Source organism: Oenanthe melanoleuca, chromosome 5 (assembly GCF_029582105.1).
Source record: "Oenanthe melanoleuca isolate GR-GAL-2019-014 chromosome 5, OMel1.0, whole genome shotgun sequence".
NCBI lineage: Eukaryota > Metazoa > Chordata > Aves > Passeriformes > Muscicapidae > Oenanthe > Oenanthe melanoleuca.
In genome coordinates this window covers 18,572,679-18,594,962 of record NC_079339.1, presented here as the reverse complement: position 1 = coordinate 18,594,962, position 22,284 = coordinate 18,572,679, and the positions used below count along the sequence as shown (strand labels likewise).

The 22,284-nt window shown below is 41.3% G+C and overlaps 1 protein-coding gene across 4 annotated transcripts in view; it reads left to right on the top strand.

The window, feature by feature from the left end:
- The first annotated feature begins 717 nt into the window (after positions 1 to 717).
- The window catches only part of CPT1A (carnitine palmitoyltransferase 1A), a 37,774-nt gene continuing 16,207 nt past the window's right edge, over positions 718 to 22,284 (top strand). Inside the window, exons 1-10 of one of the 4 annotated variants that reach the window (XM_056492309.1) lie at positions 718 to 860; positions 12,920 to 13,003; positions 13,143 to 13,293; positions 14,307 to 14,446; positions 14,848 to 15,019; positions 18,078 to 18,179; positions 18,891 to 19,028; positions 19,891 to 19,968; positions 20,618 to 20,725; positions 21,526 to 21,613. In XM_056492309.1, coding sequence (XP_056348284.1) covers positions 13,153 to 13,293; positions 14,307 to 14,446; positions 14,848 to 15,019; positions 18,078 to 18,179; positions 18,891 to 19,028; positions 19,891 to 19,968; positions 20,618 to 20,725; positions 21,526 to 21,613 — 967 coding nt within the window. In that variant the 5' untranslated portion in view covers positions 718 to 860; positions 12,920 to 13,003; positions 13,143 to 13,152. Of the gene's footprint in view, positions 861 to 903; positions 1,034 to 11,518; positions 12,712 to 12,919; positions 13,004 to 13,140; positions 13,294 to 14,306; positions 14,447 to 14,847; positions 15,020 to 18,077; positions 18,180 to 18,890; positions 19,029 to 19,890; positions 19,969 to 20,617; positions 20,726 to 21,525; positions 21,614 to 22,284 lie in introns of those variants that run through there. The other 3 variants (XM_056492308.1, XM_056492311.1, XM_056492310.1) reach the window with 3 other exon arrangements.

Here is a 22,284-nt window from a genome sequence, read left to right as displayed (position 1 = left end):
ACTCTTGCGTTTTTATTACTTCCATTATTTTGCTTTTAAAACAATGTAGCCACTTTTAGTGAGATGTACTTATATCCCTCAAATCCCAGTATTTGCTGGGGCGGAGTGGGCTGGCTGGTCCTTCCCAGGCAGGGCTATCTTGGCTCGGTGCTGGGGCTCCCGTACAGAAGGGGAGTCCCATACAGGACTGAAAGCTCCTGCTGGAGCTCACCGGGGCTCTGTCTTTGTAAGGATATCGCTCACCTAATGCCTTGCGCCAGGCAGAATCTAGGTTCAAAAGAGGAAACTCAAACGAAAGACCATCCAGCCAGGGTTTCCAAGCAAAAGGAACCAGGAGGGAGAGCTGTTGCTGTCCTGCGCCTTCCCTTGGAATCTCCCTCACACCCCCATCTGCCCTTGCTCTAAGATGTGACCCCATTCTTGCCAGAGCCCGGGAGAGCCATTGCCTTGGGCTCAGAGAGTGGCTGGGGAAATCCCAGCTTTCCTTGGCAGTGCCTGCACAGCAAACAGGTGCCCCAGGCGCAGTTCTCCCCCAAGGAGCAGGTTTCTGCCCGCCCCGTTTCCAGCCCCGGCTCCTCTCCCGCATCCCCGAAGCTTCTTTCCCGCGGACGCTTGCGGGGCCACAGGGACCGCGTTTCCCGGTTCCTGTCGCAACCCCGGGACCGCCACTCCCACGGCCACGCTTCCCCGCGCGTCCGGCTGCCTCCACCGCGGCTCCCGGCGGCGCAGCCCCGGCGCCTCCCCGCCCGCCCGCGCTCCGCCTCCGCGGGGCGTGCAGGGGAGCGGCCGCCGTCCCACCGCCGCTTCCCGAGCGGCCGCCGCGGCACCGGCCCGCTCAGCGCCCGTCCGCCGGTCTGCAGGTGAGCGGGGCCCGGCCCGGCCCGGCCGAGTGCCCGCCTGAGCCGCCCTCCCCTCAGCCGGGAGGCGCCGCCGGCCGCCCTCGGGGCTGGGCAAGGGCAGCGCCGGGCACGGGCGGGCTCGGTCCGGTTTGAGCCTCGTTATTGTTCCATTGGGTCGAGCGCGAAGTTCCGTGGTGCGTGTGCGAGTGCGCCGCTTCCTAAGCGGGGCTCGTCCTCGCTGGAGAAAAGGGTGGGAACGCAGGGAAGGGTGGTGGGCGCGGTGCTGGAGAGTCCTGGAAAGGCGCGGTGCCCTTGGCATCGTGCTCGCCATTTGCCCCGGCGTGAGGAGTAGCTGCGGATAAGGGCGGGGATGGGGGCAGGGGAGCGGTGTGACACACGGACAGTGCCGGGAGATTCGCTGAATCTGTGCCGCCGCCAAACAAAGGTGACACTGGTGACCCGCAGCCCCGTGGGTTTGACTCGTAACCGGGAGGAGTTCCGCGTCCGTGGAAGTGTGCGCGCGGCGTGGCATCGGTGCTGGCTTCCCAAGTGCGGAAACGAATTTATTGTGTGTGTCTGTGAAAGAGAAACTAGTCCGTATGTCCGTGTGATCGCAGCCTGGAAAACCTATAAAAACCGCAGTCACTACAAACTGCTGGAACTACAAACACAGGAAACGTAATATCTTGTTCGAGGCGTGACAGGTTTACTGCATGAGAATGCTAATTAGGCTTCTTGTAAAAACATAGATCAAGATTCTTGCAGCATCACGGAATTACATTTTCTCGCCTCGTATTCCCACAGCTTTGGTCTTTGGTTTAAAATAGAAAACTGAACCTAAAATATTACTTGGGCTGTGATCCAGTTATAATAGATGTGTATAGTGTTGATGAAACTGTAACAGGAAGCACTTTTTTTGGAAAGAGAAAAGTACAAAGTAGGACCAAGACAAACGTCTCATTCTTCCCCCGAACCTGGCAGTTCGTCAGCACTTAGAGGACAATCTGCAGTCTAAAGGAAATTACAGTACAGAAAACTGCTCGTTTCCTTTTCTCGTGAGTGTAGGAGAGCAGCTGAAAATGGAGATCTAATGCTTTCGTTCTTCTTTCATTACGTTTTCCCGAGTGTCTGACGTGTTCCTTTTCCAGATCTGCTAACTCCTTTATGCTTTTCCTGCCCACCAGGACTGGATGCTACTTAACACAAGCGTAGTGGGCTTCCGTGGTGGCTAGCAGGTTCTTTTCCTCTTGTAAGCGTATCAATATAAACTAATGATCGCCAGTTTACAGTGCAGGTGGTGATGTGTGGATCTTTGTTATCATTGGAAATGTAACTTCTCATGTTTACACAGGCATCGGGCTCTGTCACAGCCGTGGCTTAGTTTGGAAGTTAAGTCGATCTGAGTGCTTTTTAAAATTCTGGGGCGTTTCAGCCCCGATTGAAGAGCCTCTTCCAGGAAGAAATCGCTATTTCTTGTACAAGAAAAGCGTCACCTTGAACAGCTGAGGCTGGGCGAGCCGAGCACACCCTTTCCCCCCGCTCGCTGGGAGATGCGCTTGGCTCCTTCCATCGCTTGCGGTCCTTTTCCCTGGGAACTTTTGTTCGGCAGCGCCTTCCCGGCGCGCGTGGAAAGGCCTGGAGCGGCCGGGCGCGCGGGCGGCGCGGGGCGGGGCGGGGCCGCGGCGGCGCGACCTTTCACCCACTTTCGGGAGCGTCACGTGAGCGCGCGCGGGCTGGGAGCGCGCCGGGAGCGCGCCGGGGGCGGGGGCGCGCCCGCAGCTCGGGAGCGGGAACGGGAACGGGAACGGGAACGGGAACGGGAACGGGAACGGGAACGGGAACGGGAACGGGAGGCTCCAGCCGGAGAGAGGGGGTCCTGTGAACCCCGGGACAGCGAGGGGGGTCCTGCGCCCTCCAGACAGTGGAGAATCCCAAGCTGTATCTCAAAAGTCTGGGTTGAAAAGCTAAGCCTTAAGCAAATGTTCGTAGTAAAAAGAGAAACAACACCCCCCCGAAAAAATCCACAAATAAAACCCCAACCAGTCAACAAAACTCCAAAACTTTGTATTTTTTTTCTTTTAAGCATTCCAAACCCATTGTCTTTGCCCTGCAGCATGCGTGTATCATAGTCCTGAGCTCCACATGTTTGAAAACACACAATCCAAATGGCTGAACCCTCTTTCAAGTCTGGGTTAACTTTAATGTGAATGTCAATTTAAATATTTTTGCAAATGTTTGGAACTGGTTCTTCAGTCTTAGCCTCATGAAAGATCTTATTGAGGTCTTTCAAGCTTGTAAGTGGTCGTTGAACTACTGGGAGAGCAATTAACTCAGTTTGCTTTTTCATCACCACACATTGCATCTCCTAAGTCCTAAAATGTGACATCTTTTATGTCTCCTAAATGTCCTGCCACTCCAGAAACATTTGTCGTCATAAGAAAGATAATAATTCTTGTTTACTGCAAGAGCACAGAAGCTCATTCAGTTCAAAGAGAGAGAGAAGGGTTCAATAATCTTGTATCATCTGAATGCCTGGGTATGCCTTTTATAGCAGTTAAAAAAAAAATACCCAGGTCTAGAGCCTAGTTTTTTATGAGATGGGTGAGGTTTCTGCATGGCATGATAACTGTGCAATGTTTTAGCAGAGTATGCTTCCCTCTTAGATTATTCTGGATTTCTAGAAGGTCAGAGGATGTAGCTTGCTGGGATGTGGACAATATAACATGTATTGCAGTAGAGGCTAGAATGATCTAAGAGGCCTAGGAACAAAATAGTATGACCTGTATAAGGAAAAAAATCCCTAGAAATAACCCAACAGTTGTAAAAGTTTCTGTTTTGATTTTGGAGAATGTTGGTGGTTTGTGTTCATTGGGGTTTTTGGGAGGGTTGTTTGTTTATTTGTTGTGTACATTTCCATCTTCTACAGGAGCATGCTACTGGGAAGAGGAGAGGGATCATATGATCCAGAAACTGTACAGATTAATATACCTTAGGGTTAGCCTAGTAATTAATTAACAGGTTGTTTCCAAATCTCCTCTGCTTTGCCTGTTTCCAGATCAGGTGAGAAGAACAACTTACTAACTGTGGCTTTTCTCCTTGAAGTGCCAGTGAAAACAGTCTGAACACCTCTCTGGGAAATGGTGATGGCATCTGTGTTGAGCCTAATGGGAATTTAAAGGCTGCAGGCAAACACTTGGTTGGATGTCTTAAACAGAATACTGAGCTTAACATTGGAGTCTGGCCCCTGAAATTAACTTGCTTGTCACAGCAGCTGGCAGTCACTGCTGGAGCCCTCAGAAATATCTGAGTGGGGAGCACATGAACTTTCTGTCACTCCTCAGTTCCTCACCATCTTGGACATGTTCAGTGTAAACAGTGTCATTCAGTGTAATGGAAAATAGTGTTTCAGAGCCACTGTCTGTGACTATTTTCTCCACTGGCATCAGTTGTTCTGAAATGGTTCCAATCTGATCCAGCCCCTCTGAGCAGTTGAAAGCTGTGTGTGAATCAAAGCTCACACTGTTTTCTTGACTTTCTGTTTGAGAGCTGCAGCTGAGTGATTGCCACTGCTGTAGTGTAGTGTCTGTGAGGAGCTGGGAGCATTGGACTGAGTCTGCCTCCTAACTTATGCAGGATCCCAGGGGCAGTGAGCTTCTGGGATGGAAGGTTTGTGTGTGACAAATGGGTCTCAAGCCTGCTTTAAAGGAAGACAGCTGTTTGGGATGTTTATATTGCATTCATTGGCCTCTTTGTCATTATCTCTTTCCATCCATATAGACCTGTTGCTCCAGTTTACCACCCAGGAAGGGAATAAGAAAATTGGCCCAAGATTCCAAAAGAGATATCTGCAGAGGGTAATGGATATATTCACCCACAAGTGATCTTGGAAAACTGCTGAGGTCAGGATGTAAGCTAGCAGTGGGACAGCAAGTTGCTGAAGACTTCTTAGCTGTTGTGATTTCAAGCTCTCTCCTGTGGCTGAGGTTTGCTGTGGGTCCCAGTGTTGCTTAGCTGGGCAGATACATGTATTCAGTTCTCCACCTTGGCTTGAACCACAGCATTTGTTCATCTCTTAATTGTGAGAAATCCTTAAAGACATTTGCAGTTTCAAGAGACCACACCTGTCAGGTGTAGGTGAGGGTGGGAAAGATTGGAGCCAATGATTAGCAACAACCAAATATGAGAACTTGTCCCAACTAAAGTGTCATGAGAACACCTGTCAGGTTAATTTTGTTTTCATCAGTGCTATGTTAATTCACCTTTTAAAGGAGAGTGACTCTTTAGTTTCTGTTTTATTTGTATGCCATAGTCATTAGGTTCACCTGAGAAGCCTGGAGTGAACTTAGTCCTTGTGGCTTATTTTTGCACAGATATGACTTGGCTTCACTCCTCTCATATTTCTTGTAAAGATTTTGTGTCTGTAAAATATGATTAGTCATTGTAAGATAGCTGAGTTATTGGTAAGACTTGAAAGCAGTGAGTTATCTGTGTCATCCTATTACTGAAGCATGATTAGACATTGTTGAAGGTTAGCAGGCAAAGAGGCCTAATTCAAAAGTAGAAATTCTCAACGAATAACTGTGTCTGGTTAATCTTTATAGTAAGTTCAGAAGTCAGCACCTTGTGGAATGTCACATGAGCTCGGCATAAACTCAATAAACTGCTCCTTTTGAGGTTTTGGTGTCTTGATACAGTATACAGGAAGGTGCCATGACCTAAGAGAATATCTAAGAAACAGAAATGAGAGGCCAGGCAGTCTTTTTGTTCATATGTTTAAATGTTTCAGCTGCATATTTTATACTGTTTACTGAAGATTTTATAGAATAAGACCTGAATTTCCTTGGAAAGGCATGGAACTCTAGACAAATTTGCTGCCTGTTTAGATTTCCCTTAAACTGAATGCTTTTCCTATAGCTTTAGTTTTAATTTTGTCCAACTATGCATCAAAAGAGCACCACATGCACACAAGTAAAAGCATTCTTGGCATCCTTCTGGCATTCCCTGGTTAGCTGCCTCACCTTATTGATCCTCCTGCAGTAGGACAGAATTTTGGCATTTATGTGAGTGACTGCCTCTCCACCACTCCCAAGACTGGATGGGACCTTGAGTTACTGAGTCAGTGCTGGATGCTGCTGTACAGTGTGTACTTCACGGCCTGAAATTATTGTATTTATAGCAAACCCCATGAAAAACCTCCATACAGTTTACTGAAGTTACATCCATTTTATTATTGATAATACAGTCATTTTTAATTTGATAGGAGCAGTCAATGTTTTCTTTAGATAGTTGTATATACATGCAACATTTAATTTCAAGCTTTTTTTTTTTATTAGGAGCTTGTATGTTTTCCCATCATATCACTGCAGAATATGGGGCAGTCAAAGTCAGCTCTGGAAATCTACCTGCTGCCTTAAGACTGGCAGACTTTCACTGGGCAAGGCACTGGTATTTAAAATACCAATATACATTTGAAAACCTTGTATAATGACACTTTGGTGCCATTCAGCAAAGGCAAAGTTACTGGAGTAATGTTGAAAAGCTGAGATGATTCATTTTCTAAAGGGTTCATTCTTCAAAGTCCAGCTTCTTTTATGCTCCAAACAACTGGCATATTTTTGTCAGTGGCAGAAAACTTGCTCCTTTTGAATATTTGGCTGCTACTACCAATTTGAATTTCAAGGTATGCTATTCATTTAAAGCAATTGAAGCACGAGATTTCTTGTTCAGGCCTTAGTGCTCTGTAAGTTTATTTTTTGCAGCAGATGTCTTATGAAAACTCCTACATTAAATTTATTAATGCATCTCTGCAGGTTTCATAGTTCAAACCCTTAATCCTCTTGCTGGCTCTTCACTGGACTCTCTCCAGTAGTTTAATTTCTCTCATTGGGGAGCCCAGAACTGGACAGAGTTTTGAGATGGGACCTCAGCAGCACTGAGTAGAAGGACAGAATCACTTCCCCCAGACTCCAGGGTTCTGCCAGCATCCTCTGCAGCCTTTGCTGCAAGGACACCTTCTTGGCTCACTTGCTGAGCTCTGCTTTCCAGCCAGCCAGTCCCTGGTGTGTGCTGCTGTGTGGGGTTAATCCTCCCCACGTGCAGGACTTTGCACTTCTCCTTGTTGAACTTCACAAGGTTTCAGCCTGCCTGTTGCTCCACCCTGTCAAGGTCCATCTGGATGGCAGTGAAAACCTTTCATTTACCAGCCACTGCTCCCAGTTGCAATCCCTGTATTTGTGAATCCATTGGCAGTTTCAGTTTGGGGTTTTTTTACCTCTTTTTACCTCTGGTGGTGGGATTTTTTGGTTGGTTGGTTGGTTGGTTGGTTTGTTGCCTCCACTTCTGGGACGACTGTGTAAGTCAGTTAAGCTGTAGCAGGTGGCAAAGTGTGCAAATAAACTAACAGGCTAGGAAGTTATTTGAGGATGTTGGCACTGGCTCTGTGCCATCACTCTGTGTCATTTCACTGCAAGCACTCTGTCTAGGCAAAGCCATAGTTTCATCTGAATACTTTGTGTAGGTGGTACTGAAGGCTTGGACTGACAGGGCCATCAATAACAGAAATCCAAGTGAAACGTGTAATAATGTGTGGAGAGATTGCATAGGCATCTCAGTGTTTGGAATTCTCTTTCTTTCTCTTTTCTTTTAATGCCTGGTATGAAATCAACAGATATGAGTGTACAAAGTTATTTAGTGATCTGTGCAAAACAAAATACATTCATAGTTTTGGCTTTCTGGAGATAGAAAAGGCAAATTTACATAGTAATGGCTTACACAGCTGCTGAGAGAAAATACTTGGTCTCTGTCTCAGCACAAACACAGCACTGCTGTTCAAGTGTTTAAATACTGGCTTTAATTTCATTAAGTCTGTCTTCTGGCTCTTAAAATTCAGTGACCTACCCTGAAGTGTCAAAATATGTTATCACTAAATGTACAAAATAAATCTTTTGGATGTCTGTTTTCTTTTAAAAGCTGTAGCAAGCTCACCCCCTGAAGAGAGATCTGATGGGTGGACAGCAAAATACTGAATAAAATTTCTTAAATATTTAAGGAGGTTTCAGACTTAAAGTTCTTTACGAGACCTTTCAGGAACTCCAGAATTATTTTCTAGTTCTCTGTGGCTGCTTTTAACATTCAAACTGTAACTCTTACTGATTTGCATGTTAATAGAAATAGATTCCCTCCTCCTTGCTTTTCTCTTTTAAATAAACTGGTTTGGGGTCAGACCAAGACTTGGGGTACTTGCTTGGTTTTCCAAAACCATTCTTCAGTCAAGGTGTCTAGCTTTAAATAAAAATATTAATATAGTTTTAAGTATGTTTGCTAATTAAAATTGGGTTTAATGTACTTTCATCTAATATTTTTCTCCACTCCCATCTTGAAAGCTGCCTTAAACAATGTTATTTTAAATAGTTTAGTGTCACACTTTTCTCCTCATCAGTCTCTATTTGAAACCAGAGTGCCAAGCTAAAATTTAAAGTTGTAAGTTTATTTTAAGAAACGTGTAAAGAATTCTTCAGGGTCAAGTTTCTGCTGTGGTTCGTTGGGATTTTCGTTTTGTTTTGGGTTGTTTTTGTTTTTTTTAATTCTGAGATCCCAAGTAGGAACTTGGCAGGAGCCAGAAGACAAAGCCTTTGTCATAAGATGCTTCTCCTTGCTTTATTGGTGGTGCCTTGTATCTGCTTGAAGGGCTTCCAGGTAATTTTGAATTCAGAAGTGCCAAGATGCAGGTAATTCTGATTTCAGAACTGCCATCATACCTGTAATGCTACAAATCTACCCAGCATCTATGAGCACTCCATGGCTTGAGTGCCAAGGATGTCTGTTTGAGAGCTCTGTGTGTGGTGGTACATAGCCATGTTCTCAGAGAAACTACATGCAGCAGGCATTGCTTTTTGGAGAAAACTGTCAGGTTGTGATTATCCAAGTAGAATAATTGGAGAGAATTGTTTTGTGAGCTTGGTTTGGTTGCTGACAGTCATATGCCCTGCATATTAAAGCTGATCTGTAATAGGTGTCAGAAACTTGGGAGGAGAAACTAAATTATCAATGTACCTTGGAAGTGAGAGTCATAGAATTAAGGCTTTCATCAAGGTTTTAGCTGTTCAGGATCAAGTGAACAAGACCTCTTCAGTTTTCCTTCAGTTTTGTTTGCTTCCTTTGCAGTAAAAGGAGCTGTAGATGGGAAAACTGTGTTTAAGTGATATGTGTCTTTTCATTAGATGTTTAGAATCCTGACAAGGACAAGTAGCAGGGGTTTTTTCTATTCATGAGGAAGAGGAAAAGGGAAAAAAAGTGAATTGCATGATCCAAGCAGTGTATAGGAAGCTAGTGACATCCTCTTAAAGCCTAGGATTTGCATTTATTTTGAGGTATAGATGGGGCCTTTATTCATTTTAGCACTATCACTTTATCCATGTAATGTGAAATTCACAGAAAAATAAAAAGATTCATACTCAGTAGCATTTCCAGGAGTAACTGCTTCAAGAATTAATACCTTGTTTTGTGCAGTGTACTGTAATGCAATTAGCTTCTGTATCATGGCTTGCTGCTTTTTAAAATGGACATGGCAGTTCTTTCACTGTGCTCCAGAGAGACATTGCCAACCACTGGTAACTTCTTGCATGCCTGAATTAAAGTTCCTGCACATAGGAGCTCTCATGACCTCAGATTTTCCAGAGCTGAAGCCTTTATCTCCTTCTGGGATTGCAGGAAAGTGTAAACCCTTATACTGACTGTTCAGTGTCTGCAACCTGAAGTCATGAGGACTGTGAGTTAAACCTCAGTCTTTGTGCTGTAAATGTCCTAAACCTGCAAAAATAACAATGTGAGGATGCTTTTTGCATGGTGGATGTAGCAGCATAGTTTTGCAGACCATCAGCACACAGGCTTTCTAGTGTGCTATGTGTTTCCTTGGCTTAAAAGTGACATCCAGTTTAGCAGTGCTTGTTTATAACAATGAGGAAAAAATTGTGCTTAGTTTAGTTTGGCTCAAGCAGAGGTATGAAAAAGGAAGAGGAGAAACATCTGCAGCTGTTACAGCATGTTTGAATTTAAATAAAACCAGATAAGAGCAAGAAACAGGCAGCTTTCTTCTTTAAATAAAAGGAAAAAAACTCGCAAACAATCAATAAACCAAATTTTAAGGGGCAAGCGAGCTGTTTTTTTAAGGTACATTAATATTGCAAGAGAACACTGAAAGGAATGAAAATATCCATTTCAGATTAGTTGTAAAAGTTCTTGTGCTGAGGGGTTTTTTTTTCCCCATTTGAGTAAGATTGCCAAGCTGCTAGGGAAGTCAGAAGCTGTTGTTTATGGCTGTGCTGGGAAGGAGGTTAATGAGGATGTGCCGTGCAGAAATGCGCTGCAGACCCGAGCGGCCGCAGTCAGAAGACGCTGTTGTGGCAGTGCTGGCTGCCGCGGGCGCTGCCTCGGGGGCGGTTTAAGCCGAGTTTAAAAGTCCAAGGCTCCGCCCGTGCCCTTTCCCCCACTTCGCTGGCGCGCAGGCGGCGGCGCAGGAATGCGGCGGGGAAGCGGCCGCGCTTGCGGCTGCAGCGGCCCCTCGGGAGGAAAACAAGTGCTCAAAGCAGCTCCGGCAAGCCTTTGGTGCTCCGCCACCGTCAGTTTTAAAGGCTTATGGTGTTCTTGAGCAAAGGAAAAGAATATGAAAAGAAACAAGCCGTGTTATTGTTTCGCGTCTTAATGGCAGCGCAGTCCTAAACTGGATTGGATTTGTTTGCAGGGCTTGTTTGCTTGATTCAGGATTAATTCTTGCTGGATTAATTTTTTTTTTTTTTTTTTTCATTTGGGGATAAGGAATATTTTTCTTAATGAAGCTTATTTGTTTATATGAGAATGCTAAATTTTAATTCATTAAAATGTCAGATTGACTGGTAATGCTTGATGCTATTTATAATTTTTTTTTTTTTTGCCTTAGGACAGTAAAAAAAGCATGTGCTTAAAAACTAAAGGGTTCCTGAAATTCTTTCCATTCAGAAACAAAGAGGAGGTTAATTGTAAATTTTCAGGCTGAGAAGTCACAGCAGAGTTGAAGGATAAGGGAAACTAGCTGATCTTGTACTTGAGACAGTAGCATTCAGAATACAAAATTCCATGAGTGAAACTGAGCAGAACCTGTTGGCCCTTCTTGAGACAAATCCAGGTGCCTGATTCTCTGTATGCAAATTTGGTTGTGTTCTCTGTGTGTGTTTTTTGGGGTTTTATCATCCCAGTGTTAACAGTGCCACTAAACATATGATAAATTCTTAACTTGGAATGCTTTTGCAGACCCTGTTGAGTTCAGGTTATACTCTGTGTTACTGCTGCCTCTGCCTAGTTTTTTTCTCTCTTGTCAGCTGGTGATGAGCAGTTTGAACGAATGAATGGACAGCTGACTTTGACTTCCTCATACTTGCCTACAGCAGAGCCCATATAAGTAGTTGTTAGTGAGGGAGTCATTAAGTACTACAAATTGCAGTTGTTACTCAGGCACACAGGGCTTGTGTTAAAGCTTTTGAAACTGGAGTTCAAAGCTGGTTTGCATTCTTCTCCTTTGTTCTCCTTTGTTATTCTAATCAGACACTACACACACATAAATCAATTGCATACTGTCTGTAGGATACTGTGAGCTTCAGGTGCTTTGATTCACCCAGCACACAGCTTCTAAATCCTGGGCAGTGGCTGAGGGTTTGTGAGATCAGTGGATTTCCATCAGGCATTGCAGCATAGTTGTACTGCAGGGGTGGATCACTGCAGGCTGCTCCAGGAACAGGCACGTTCAGTGTTGCAAAGGATCCATGCCTGTTGGCCAGCAACATTAATAGATGATGTGCAACAGCACTTGACTCATTCATCTCTGCCAAGTGTTCCTTCTCTTTGTATACTGTGTACTTATTTCCTAAGCCTTCTGTTATTGCTGCATTCCAAGTGCCTGGTTGTCTACTCATACACCTTGGCACCCGTTCTTTGTGTTCCTGATGACTTTGATTGAGTATTTAAAGACTGGAGGAGCAGCACTCTGGTCATAACAAACTGCTTTTGAAATGCCCACCTAAATTGCACTGGTTAGTCCTCACATGCTGTTCGACAGGGGGTGGCAGTCTACCAGAATTTAATTACTAGCTTAAGGTTTGTAGACAAAATGTAAATTTTAGCTTTTAGGATTTTAAAAGGGTAAAGTAGTTGTACTTTTTTTTATTTTGCTTACAGAGAAATGCCAGTGCAACCTTAAAACACTTGGTATTGATAACATGTTTTGTGCCAGTGAAAATCTCAATCCAAAACTTGCACTTGAATCCTGATCTAAAAATGGAATAATAAATTCCACTACCATTAAGTCCTACTTCTAGGAGGATATTGGTTTTAGGGCTATGCATGAACGTTTTGGTAAGCTAATAGATTAAGTTGGACAAGAGACTGACTTTGGAATCATGATGCTCTCCTCAGGAGTACATAGTTTTGACCATTTCAAAATTGTACATAGAGTCTGACTGCAAAAATTTACTTTCTAATTGTAAGTGCTCCAAAAACATTAGTCTGAATCAATAATTAGTAGGAATAACTTCCATGGTATTTATGTATAAACATTGGCATGGTTGTTGATATTTGTTTTGGCAGTTAAACAGACCTGCAATTCCATGAAATTTCGTCATAATTTCAGGTTTTTTTGGGGAAGGTAATTTTGCTGACAATTGGAATTTGTTTTCCTCAGCTCTGCATAGTTTTGATTTTTGCAGTTATTTGCCAGACACAGCATGGAGCCACAGAGACTGTAGGCTCTTATTGCTTTGAGTAATCATATTGAAACTAGGATGTGAAAAAAAAAAAAAATCTGGGAGAAGATATGGCCAGAAGCAGCTTTGTTTTTCTAGCTGAGGTGAAAATTTTGGATACCTTTTGTTTCAAATAAAACATTTCCTGAATCATCTTTGAAATGTAAGATGCTCTGTGATATGCTTTTTCTAAATGTTTTGGCTTTCTGTTCTGCTTCCATTTTTAATGTATTGCATGTATAGATGATATGCAGCTATCTGTGATGCTGCCAAAACACCTGAATTACACAAGTGTTTTGTTTCCATTTGCAGCTGTTCTGGTTAAAAGTGGTGCCTTAAATTAACCTTCAGGACACTCAGACTGAAGTGCAAGCAGAGCCTGTAAGGAAAAGGCAAGTACTATATGTAAATTTTTTATGCTTAGAAATCTTTGCCAAAATTATGGTGCAGAAAATATCTTGCTCGAAATGGGCTAGCTCCTAGTTCCTTTGGACAAGAAGGAAATAGTCTTTTTAAACTTTGTTTGTTGGCAGAGCTCTCTGAAGATGGCGGAAGCTCATCAGGCAGTAGCTTTTCAATTTACAGTAACTCCAGATGGCATCGACCTGCGTATGAGCCATGAGGCACTCAAACAGATTTACCTGTCTGGTGTCTATTCATGGAAGAAGAAGTTCATCAGATTCAAGGTATGCTAAACTAGGCCAGTCCACAAAACTTCAGGGTTATTTCATGCTTTATGAATTTATAGAAGTTTTTTTAGGGAAAACTGATTTTTTTCCCTTTATGGTAAATAGAGCTCCTCATTGTGAAAGACTTATGGGGGTTTTATTTAAGACAAGGTGTACTGAGGAAGGTGGCACAAGGTGATACTGTAGAGACTGAAAGGGTACATATTTTTTTATTTATTCTGTGGAAGCAAGATGAAGCAGATGTAGAAATTAACTTAAGTGTCTTCATTCTCTTCATAATGCACCACGTAATTATGCAATCTTTTAGCAGAAGTCAAAAATATGACTAATTGTAGTCTTTAGTGTCATATGTCTTAGCAGTACAAGGCTACACTATTATACCTAAGTAGTATTGTTTCTGATTAAGTATTTGATGTAGATTGCTATGAATTTATTGTTCTGTTCATGGGATTATAATTCTAAATATATGTTTAATTGGTAGGAAACTACATAAGTTACAGGCTGTCTTCAACATCTCTTTCAAAAACATAAATATATTAAGAGAAATCTTACTAAATTTTTCTTATAAAGCTGTGAGAAGGGTTGTTTAAATTATATAAAAATCATTAATTCTGGTTGTCAGTGTCTTGTTCAGTAGGATAGTTTTGCCATATTCATATAGAAGCATCTAACTCAGTGTAAATTGAAATTATTGAAGCATCATTTGTTTTAGAGTTGTTTGTTAGTTTCAGTATTTTTAGTAAGACTTGCAGCAGGGTCAATGGTGCCTACAAAGGAATGTAAAAGTTCCTTTCACTGTTAATATCATAGTTACAATTTTCTGTAGTAATCAAACTTAAGTAAATCCATTCCCTACCGCTGAGATAATCACATGTAAGAAAATGTTGGACGATCTTAAGTGCTTATTTATAACTGAATTACTTCAATGTGTTGATTTTTGTTTCTTTCTATGGTAATATGAAGTCAGTCACTTTGATATGAGAAAATGATGTGAAGGCTTTTCTTTGCAGAATGGAATTATCACGGGCGTTTATCCTGCTAGCCCATCTAGCTGGCTTATTGTAGTTGTGGGCGTGATGTCGACCATGTACGCCAAAATTGATCCTTCCTTAGGAATAATAGCCAAGATCAACAGAACACTTGATACAACGTGAGTAGGCTGGAAGGTTACTGTTCCTCTGAAGGGAAATCAGGTTGTTTGCAGCTCCTCTTAAAGCTGTTCCTGTTAAAGTGTATCAGTTTTGGAACAGCAACTTTGCGACAGGGTAAACCAAACAGACAGATGTAGGAGGGTATGAATTGGGGAGGCTGTGGTACCAGTATTGCTGCAGTTTTCTGGGTATTTGAGGAGCATGTTTGGGAACTTTTCTGTCCTTTGGTGTTGCTGCATGAAGTGGTGTTTGGAAAGGAATGTATGAAAGCAGAGTAAGCAGGCATGGAGCCTGTGTAAGGGCTGTCTGTACTACTATTAGACTTATGCTTGCAATACCAGCTTCTCCTTGGAACTTAAATGGACCCTAACTGGCAAATGCTGGCTTTTGTTTTAAATAGTGGCTATATGTCAAACCAAACACAGAACATTGTGAGTGGAGTGCTTTTTGGCACAGGGCTCTGGGTGGCCCTCATCGTCACAATGCGCTACTCCCTGAAAATGCTGCTCTCCTACCACGGCTGGATGTTCTCTGAGCACGGCAAGCTCACTGCTGGCACCAAGTTCTGGATGGTAAGGATATGGCTTCGTTTTGTCTGAACTTCTAACTGATCAGTATGCAAAGCCTGAAAAGAAAATTTAGTGGTTTTATTCCTTTCTTGTGTTTTTTATGTCATGGGACAGGAGGCTGTCAGTAGCTTTTTCTACTGCTTTTGTACCCTTCTAATGCTGTAATGAAACTATTCATCATGGCCTTCTGGAAGGAAGAGTAAACACTTCAAGAATAACTTCTGAATTTGCCTGTGTGACTCAATACCTACTTTTTCTCTGTGTGCAAATACAGCTTAAGGAACTCCAGCTGCAGCACCAATGAATCTTGTTCTCACAGAAAGTGCTCCCCTAATTCTTTGTTGTAATGTAGGATTTCTAGTCATCCATTATAAAATTATGCTTATGCTTGGAAAATACTATTGAGTGTCCTTTCAACTGATTTATTGGTATGCCTCCAGAATGAGCTGGGGAAGGAGCATAAGGTGTAAGTAACGTGTCATGCAGTTTTCAGATAAGGATGAGGTGAGAGTGGCATCTCCTGTGGATTGTTGTGGTGCTTTGGAAAAGGATTCTTAAAGGATATGATAGGTATAAAGTGAGGAAATGTAGATGTTGGTGCTGCGAGAGATGAAGTGGGTTTTGCTACTTGGATTCACTTGTTTCATCTCACTTTTGCCTGTATTGTGGTAGAAATAGCTTAGTTTCTGTACTGTGATAAAATTAAGTCTTTGCAGCCTCAAAAATTCACAGATGTGTGTTAAGCTAAGCACAGGTCATGATTTACTATGGGAGCTATTCAAGGACAAGTATCCAGAAGTACACTAAAATAGAGTTTAATGTTTGTCTGTTACAAATGAAATTTCTAATTGCTGGTTTCTCCTGGAAGTGGTATCAGCCTCATGACTCAAATTGGTACCATCCAGAGGCTCTGAATGGTAAGGCTTTCTGTCAATTGCTTGGAGCTGTAGCTGCCTTGGTTTTCAGCATGTCATACCAGATAGATACTTCAAAGCTCTTAATATTGCCTTATCAACCTTAAAACAGTATGAACTGTAATGCTACTTAACATGCTTTTTGCATATTGTATTTATCAATTTTAGTCTATCATATATGTTGCATATGTATTTCATTGTGTACTGTATACATTTTAAAAGTACAGAACACTGAAGGGGTATGCCCAACAGAGTCTCATCTATACCTACTATGAAGGTCTCTTTAACTAGACCCAGCAAAAGAGAAGACTGGCTTCACTAGTGAAACACCTCCAACTACCTTAGCTTTCTAGATTTTTATAATGCTGTTTTCTCTGCAAATCATCATGCAGATCAAAAACCTGAACTCTAATTTCAGTCACAGTGATTTTTCAGACTGGTTGGAAGTCTAGTGGCACTTTTAATCAGCATACTTCACCTTGTAAAGTCAAATTTCCTGTATCAGTGTTAGGGGGCAAGTCCAAATATTAGTTGCTATTAAAAAAAAATTTGTTAAAAAGTGGTAATCATGTGTGAACAGATGCAACATATGTTAGAATGACATTATTTGCTGTGCATATGAAATCAGAGATGTAATGAAATGTGTGTGTCTGTCAGAGCACTTTATTGGCCTCACGCTATTATAAATTCTCTATTAGAAGTTTTCTTAAGAGATAAATACTGTGAAATATGTTTCCTGGTTTTTGTTGGTTTAGCAGGTACTCTTTTAAAATAATTTTAGCCTTTTCTGCCTTAAGAGTTTTGGAATAAAATTGTCTCCAGGTATGAAATTAGATTTCCAGATGAAAAGCTGAGCTTTTTCTTTCCCACCCATTTCCAAAATTATCTTGTTCTGAAGCACAACTGGATTTCGTTGGGCAGATGCTCTGGTGCATCCCATGTACATCTGATGGCTCTGATACAGATCCATTGGCAGGGAGGTCTTTGTTGCTGGTAATGCTCTGCAACTCTTAGTTGTTTTGTGCTGCCTAAAATTATCTCCTCTGGCTGTGCTGACCCAGGAAGCTGAGAGGGAGGACAAGTTCTACATTCTAACAGTTTTGTTAGGAGAAAATTTCAGAATTTAGTAGTGAGATGCCATCCTCTGTTTTATTCTGCCTTGTCTGTTGGCTTGTCTATACTATCCTGTGTATTGGACCAAGATTACACTTTGACAGTGAAAGTTCCACTGGATTGTTGGTATAACACTTCACTTGACTTTCATGCTGAAATAGGGTGGCAGTGTCAAAATCCTTTCATGAGTAGCCTAGAAGCTGCATGGTCTAGAATTCCAGCTTAGTGTGTGCTGCAACTGAAAAGCAGTGGTGGACAGAAAAGCTGCTTCTGTTTTCCCTCTCCTGTGGAGCACAGGATGTTCTGTAATATCTGAAGCTAAGTTCTCTCTGGCTTTTTTGTTTTGTTGCTGGGGTTTATTTGTAACACAAGCACTGAGTATAACACTGGCATGCTTGCACAGTTTGGTGTGTTCAAATCATGCAGTAGACTACCTGAGATTTATTCATGCTTGAATTAACTCCCTGTAACATTGGTCCTATTAGTGATGTTGAGATGTAACTTTGGAAAACATTAAACCATGATACAAAAGCATAATTATTGTTTTTAAAGATTGCTGTAGTTATCTAGAAACCTTGGTAGTCACAGGGTTGGTAATGACTGTGTTTTGAAGCACAGTATAGATATGTTTCTAGTATCTACTATGTAATATAGTAAAAGGTCAGCTGGTAGACATGGTCTTTTTAATCTTTCCAGAGGGGAATAAAAATTGCAAAGTAACTTTATTTGTACTGAGATCAAGGTGTGCCCTGCATAAACACAATATTGTCTGTGACAGTATAATGTCTGGGAAGTCAGGAATGCCCATGCATATCTTGCTCTTCCACTGACATGTTGCTTAACATTTAGGAAGTTACTTTCTGTCAAAGCCATTTTTTACTTGTGAAACCTTGATAAATTTGGTAGCTTCCTAAATCTAGTACAGTATAATTTACCAGTGAAAAGGACTGTGAGTTACATTACACATTTACTCTGTCATTTTTCTTTTGCTGGACCTAATAATTTGTGTCTATTTTATTTTTGCTTTTCTTCAGACCCTTGTAAAGCTTTTCTCAGGGCGTAAACCCATGTTATACAGTTTCCAGACATCTCTACCACGACTGCCAGTCCCAGCTGTTAAAGACACAGTTAACAGGGTAGGTACATCCACCAATTTATTTTCTTCAGTGAGACAAGCATCCATACTTAGATGCCTTTTGGGGTGTTTTTGCCATGCCTCATGAAAAACTGCAGAGTGGTATTAATATGGTGTAACAGATTGAAACTTGTGCATGGAAATGAAAGTAAAGGCTGTGACAATCCAGTGGAGCTGGTGCCAGTTTGAAGCCAGTGTGATTCACATTGGATGACATGATGCCTGTTGTTGTAAGGCTGTGCCACAAAGTGTGATTTCCAGGGTTTTTGAAGCAGACCACTTTTGTTGTACTGTGTTATTAAATGTGTGTCTTATAACACAAAACCTTGTAGCAAAGTGTGTAAATATGGCAGTTTGTCACAGAAACTGAAGGTTTGATTTTTAGAGGAGAAATGAAGTTAATCTCTGTCTGCTACTGAAGAAGCAGCATGTCTTACTCTTTGGAGTGGAAAATGTTTAGAAAAGTTACCTCTTCCACTTGTGTTTCTCTGACAAATGTCTGAAAAAATATTTTATTTGTTGAAGTTGCAGCAGACATTTAGAAGATCATATACTCCTATATTAAAAACATGGTATTTGCAGCCTTATGGATTGAGACTAGATAATCTTTGTTTGCTGTTAAAGTGTTTTCTGCAGGAATGATGAGAAGCTACACATTAGTAGCTTCTGTAGTAGTTCCTGTACTGATGCTGATTCTTTTCTTGTGTTCTAGTATCTGGAGTCAGTTCGACCACTTATGGATGATGAGAAGTTCAAAAGAATGGAGGGTCTTGCCAAAGATTTTGCATTTAATTTGGGACCAAGGCTTCAGTGGTATTTGAAGCTAAAATCCTGGTGGGCCACCAATTATGTAAGTAGATAAATAGGAAGCTCAGTTTTTCAAATTACATTATTTGTTCCCTGGTGCTCTTTTTGGCTTAAATCCCATTATTTCCATTATTTCCATTATTTCCATTAAATGTGAAAGAAGGAAATTGAAACCACTTGATTTTTTTTTTTTTAAATATGTGTGACTTTGCATGTAAATAATTTGTGTGATTTGGTAAACAGTGTGATGAGCAAAGGTGACTGAAACTTGAAAAAATGAATCCTTATTTTGTGTTCTGTTATTCTGGAGGATTTTGCTGTTGGGGTTTGTTGTTTGATTGCTTTTTGGGCTCATTTATTTGCTTGTTGAGCTTGATAACTCAATAATGGGCCTGGCTACCCAGGTAGTTTAGAAGAGTGATTTAGAACAATTTTTTCTAAGGTATATATAAGAAAAATAAAAGAACTGTATGAATTGAGTAGTTGGTCTATCTTCTTTTTTCTTACCAAAAAAAACAATCCAACTCTTAACATCATAATGAGAACTGTAATGTTAATTCCTTCTTGATATATTATCTGATGTACCTGTACCTGACCTAACTAATCTGTCCTGGCAAAGGCTCTAAAGCATCCAGGAGATCTGATATACTTTAAATATTATGTAGAGATCATGAATTCATGACCTGAATTTAATTTAGTTCTTCACCCTTTTTTCCTCTGTTTTCCCTGAAGTCTGATAAAAATTAGCAGGGCAGGGATTCTTGTCTTTTTTACGTAGGGAGGCAAACTAGCAGTTTCCTTCCTACTCCTTTGTGGAATGTTGTCTTGTGGAGCCATCAACATAGAAGACATAAACTGTGGAAATGATGAGATTTTACTGCTGTTGTTTTTCCTTCTTTCTGCAGGTTAGTGATTGGTGGGAAGAATATATCTACCTTAGAGGCCGTGGACCGATTATGGTTAATAGTAACTATTTTGCAATGGTAGGTAAATCCTATAAACACCTTATGTGCCAAGCCCTGCAACATTTCTGGCAGATATCTTACTTCATGGTGTCTCTCTGCTTGGAAATCCATTGCCACTGAGGATGTAACCTTTGTTTTTCTTTCTTCTTCAGCAAGTTTCTTCAGGTGCCTTCAAGTATGTCAGATACTTGAAGAACTTTAAGTACAGCTATCTTAACAATCCTAGCACAGCTGCCTCTTTGGCAAACTCATGCAGTAATGACTTAAACAGTTTTGTCCTTACTGTAAAAATCTTCCAAAAGCTCCATGTAAAACTTCATGGGTAACACAGCTGAAGGAGGCATGTGCTCATACTAGCAAATGTATGTACAGGAAGTAAAATTGTAAAGAGACTGAAAATTAAAAGAAAAAAAAGAAATATGATGGTTTTGGACCAAGTTTTATGTAGCACTGTATTTTCTACTCAAATGATTAAGAATGTTTAAGGAGATTGTGACTGCAGAAGAAAAGTTTCATCAGCTCTCTGCACTTGTGCACTTCATGAATTTTAAAGCCTTTTCTACATTGTCCAGAATAAACTGTTAAAAATGAGCAGTACTATCAGGTTTGGGGTTTTTTTTAATGTAGCCTGGTAATCATTAACTTATGATTCTTATCTCCTTTACAGGACTTCCTCTCTTTGTGTCCCACAACCCTGCAGGCAGCTAGAGCTGGCAATGTTATCCATGCCATCCTGCTCTATCGGAAAAAACTGGACAGACAAGAAATCAAGCCAGTATGTATAGCAGTTTCAATCCAGCACAATCTGTGAGAGGCTGACCAGTTTTCAGAATGGGAGAGGAGAGGAATGTCTTATTGTTACCAGTTTTTGTGGTCCAAATCATCTTGGCTATCACTTGAACTGCACATGGGCAGAAACTACCAGCTGTCAAAAATACAGAATTGTATGGATACAATACAGGATGGTTGGGATAAAGGTCTGGAGGCCACTTGACATCAAGAGTGGGCCAGTAAGAGCTTAAGATGGTGATAAAATCCTGTGTTGCACTAATTTCTAGGTAGCAAAGATAGGCAAGCCCAGTTTGAGTTTCTGTACTATCCAATGGCTGTATATTGTAGTAAATAAATACTGTGGAAACAATTAAGTAGGTTTTTTTTAAAGATTATTGAAGGGATGTGATTAATTGTATGGAACCAGAAGTCAGAGAAAAGTGAACTTTTGTTCCTACACAGCCATAAAAGAATGAATTAAGGGGTACTGCATGTTGCATGTGTAAGTTTTGCTTCCAGAGCTCTTTGGATTTCAGGTGCTAGCCAGCTTCAGTCTTCCCTCCAGAAGGGTGAGCTTTTGGTAGAAGGGGGAAAAATAATGGTTATGGAATGTCCATGGAATATTCCACGTGTAGTTCAAGGAGAGACCATGAACAGGGAGGGAAAAACTCAACACTGCATTAATGTATTGTAAATCTTACTATTCTGAAGCCTTTTTTAACCAGATCTTGGGGGTTTTTCTTTACTTTTAAATTTTCTAACTGTATATGCAAAATTGGATTTTAATGTACATTTGCTTCACAGATTCTTCTGATGGGATCTACTGTTCCACTCTGCTCAGCTCAGTGGGAGAGGATGTTTAATACTTCCCGTATCCCAGGAGAGGAATCAGGTAAGCAAGGCCAGCCTAGGAGAATAACCCTGGTGGAATTCAGGGCTTGGTGTCTTTCCTACTAAAAACCTGGTTTTCCAGATCAATACTGTTTTCCAAGACTCAGGATGCAATGGATTGCTGTGAAGTGACTATATGTTTTTCATTTTAGGGAGATTTTGAAGCTTTTAAAGTAGTTTTCCTCCTTTACTTACATTTAAAATACAACTGCAATAATATTGTCTGCCCTGTTTTTTAATTTATAAATAACCTTTACTTTTATTTTTCCAAGCTCAAGATGATTTTTGAGGTCTAAATATTAAAAGTGGCAATTTTTGTTGCCTTTTTTGATTTTCCTACGTTTTGTCACTGTAAGTGGAGTCAGATTGCATCTAGAATTCTCTACTAATGCAAATAGATTGCATTTCATTACTCTTTGAGAATTTCATAGCAGATTTTAGTGGAGACTTGTGCTGTTGTGTTTTTCTACAACAGCTTAAGCTCCATCTAGGCTTCTCTGGTCATGTCATGTGCTGAAGAGCCTCTGAACTGATTTCACATGTTTACCCAGCAGTGCACCATTGTGGCAGCATCACAGTGAAATACAAGCAGGAGCTATTGTTTAGTCACCTCCTTTGGGAATGCACATTTGGGCTGCCACTTGAAGACAGGATGTTTGGTTTTTTTTACTT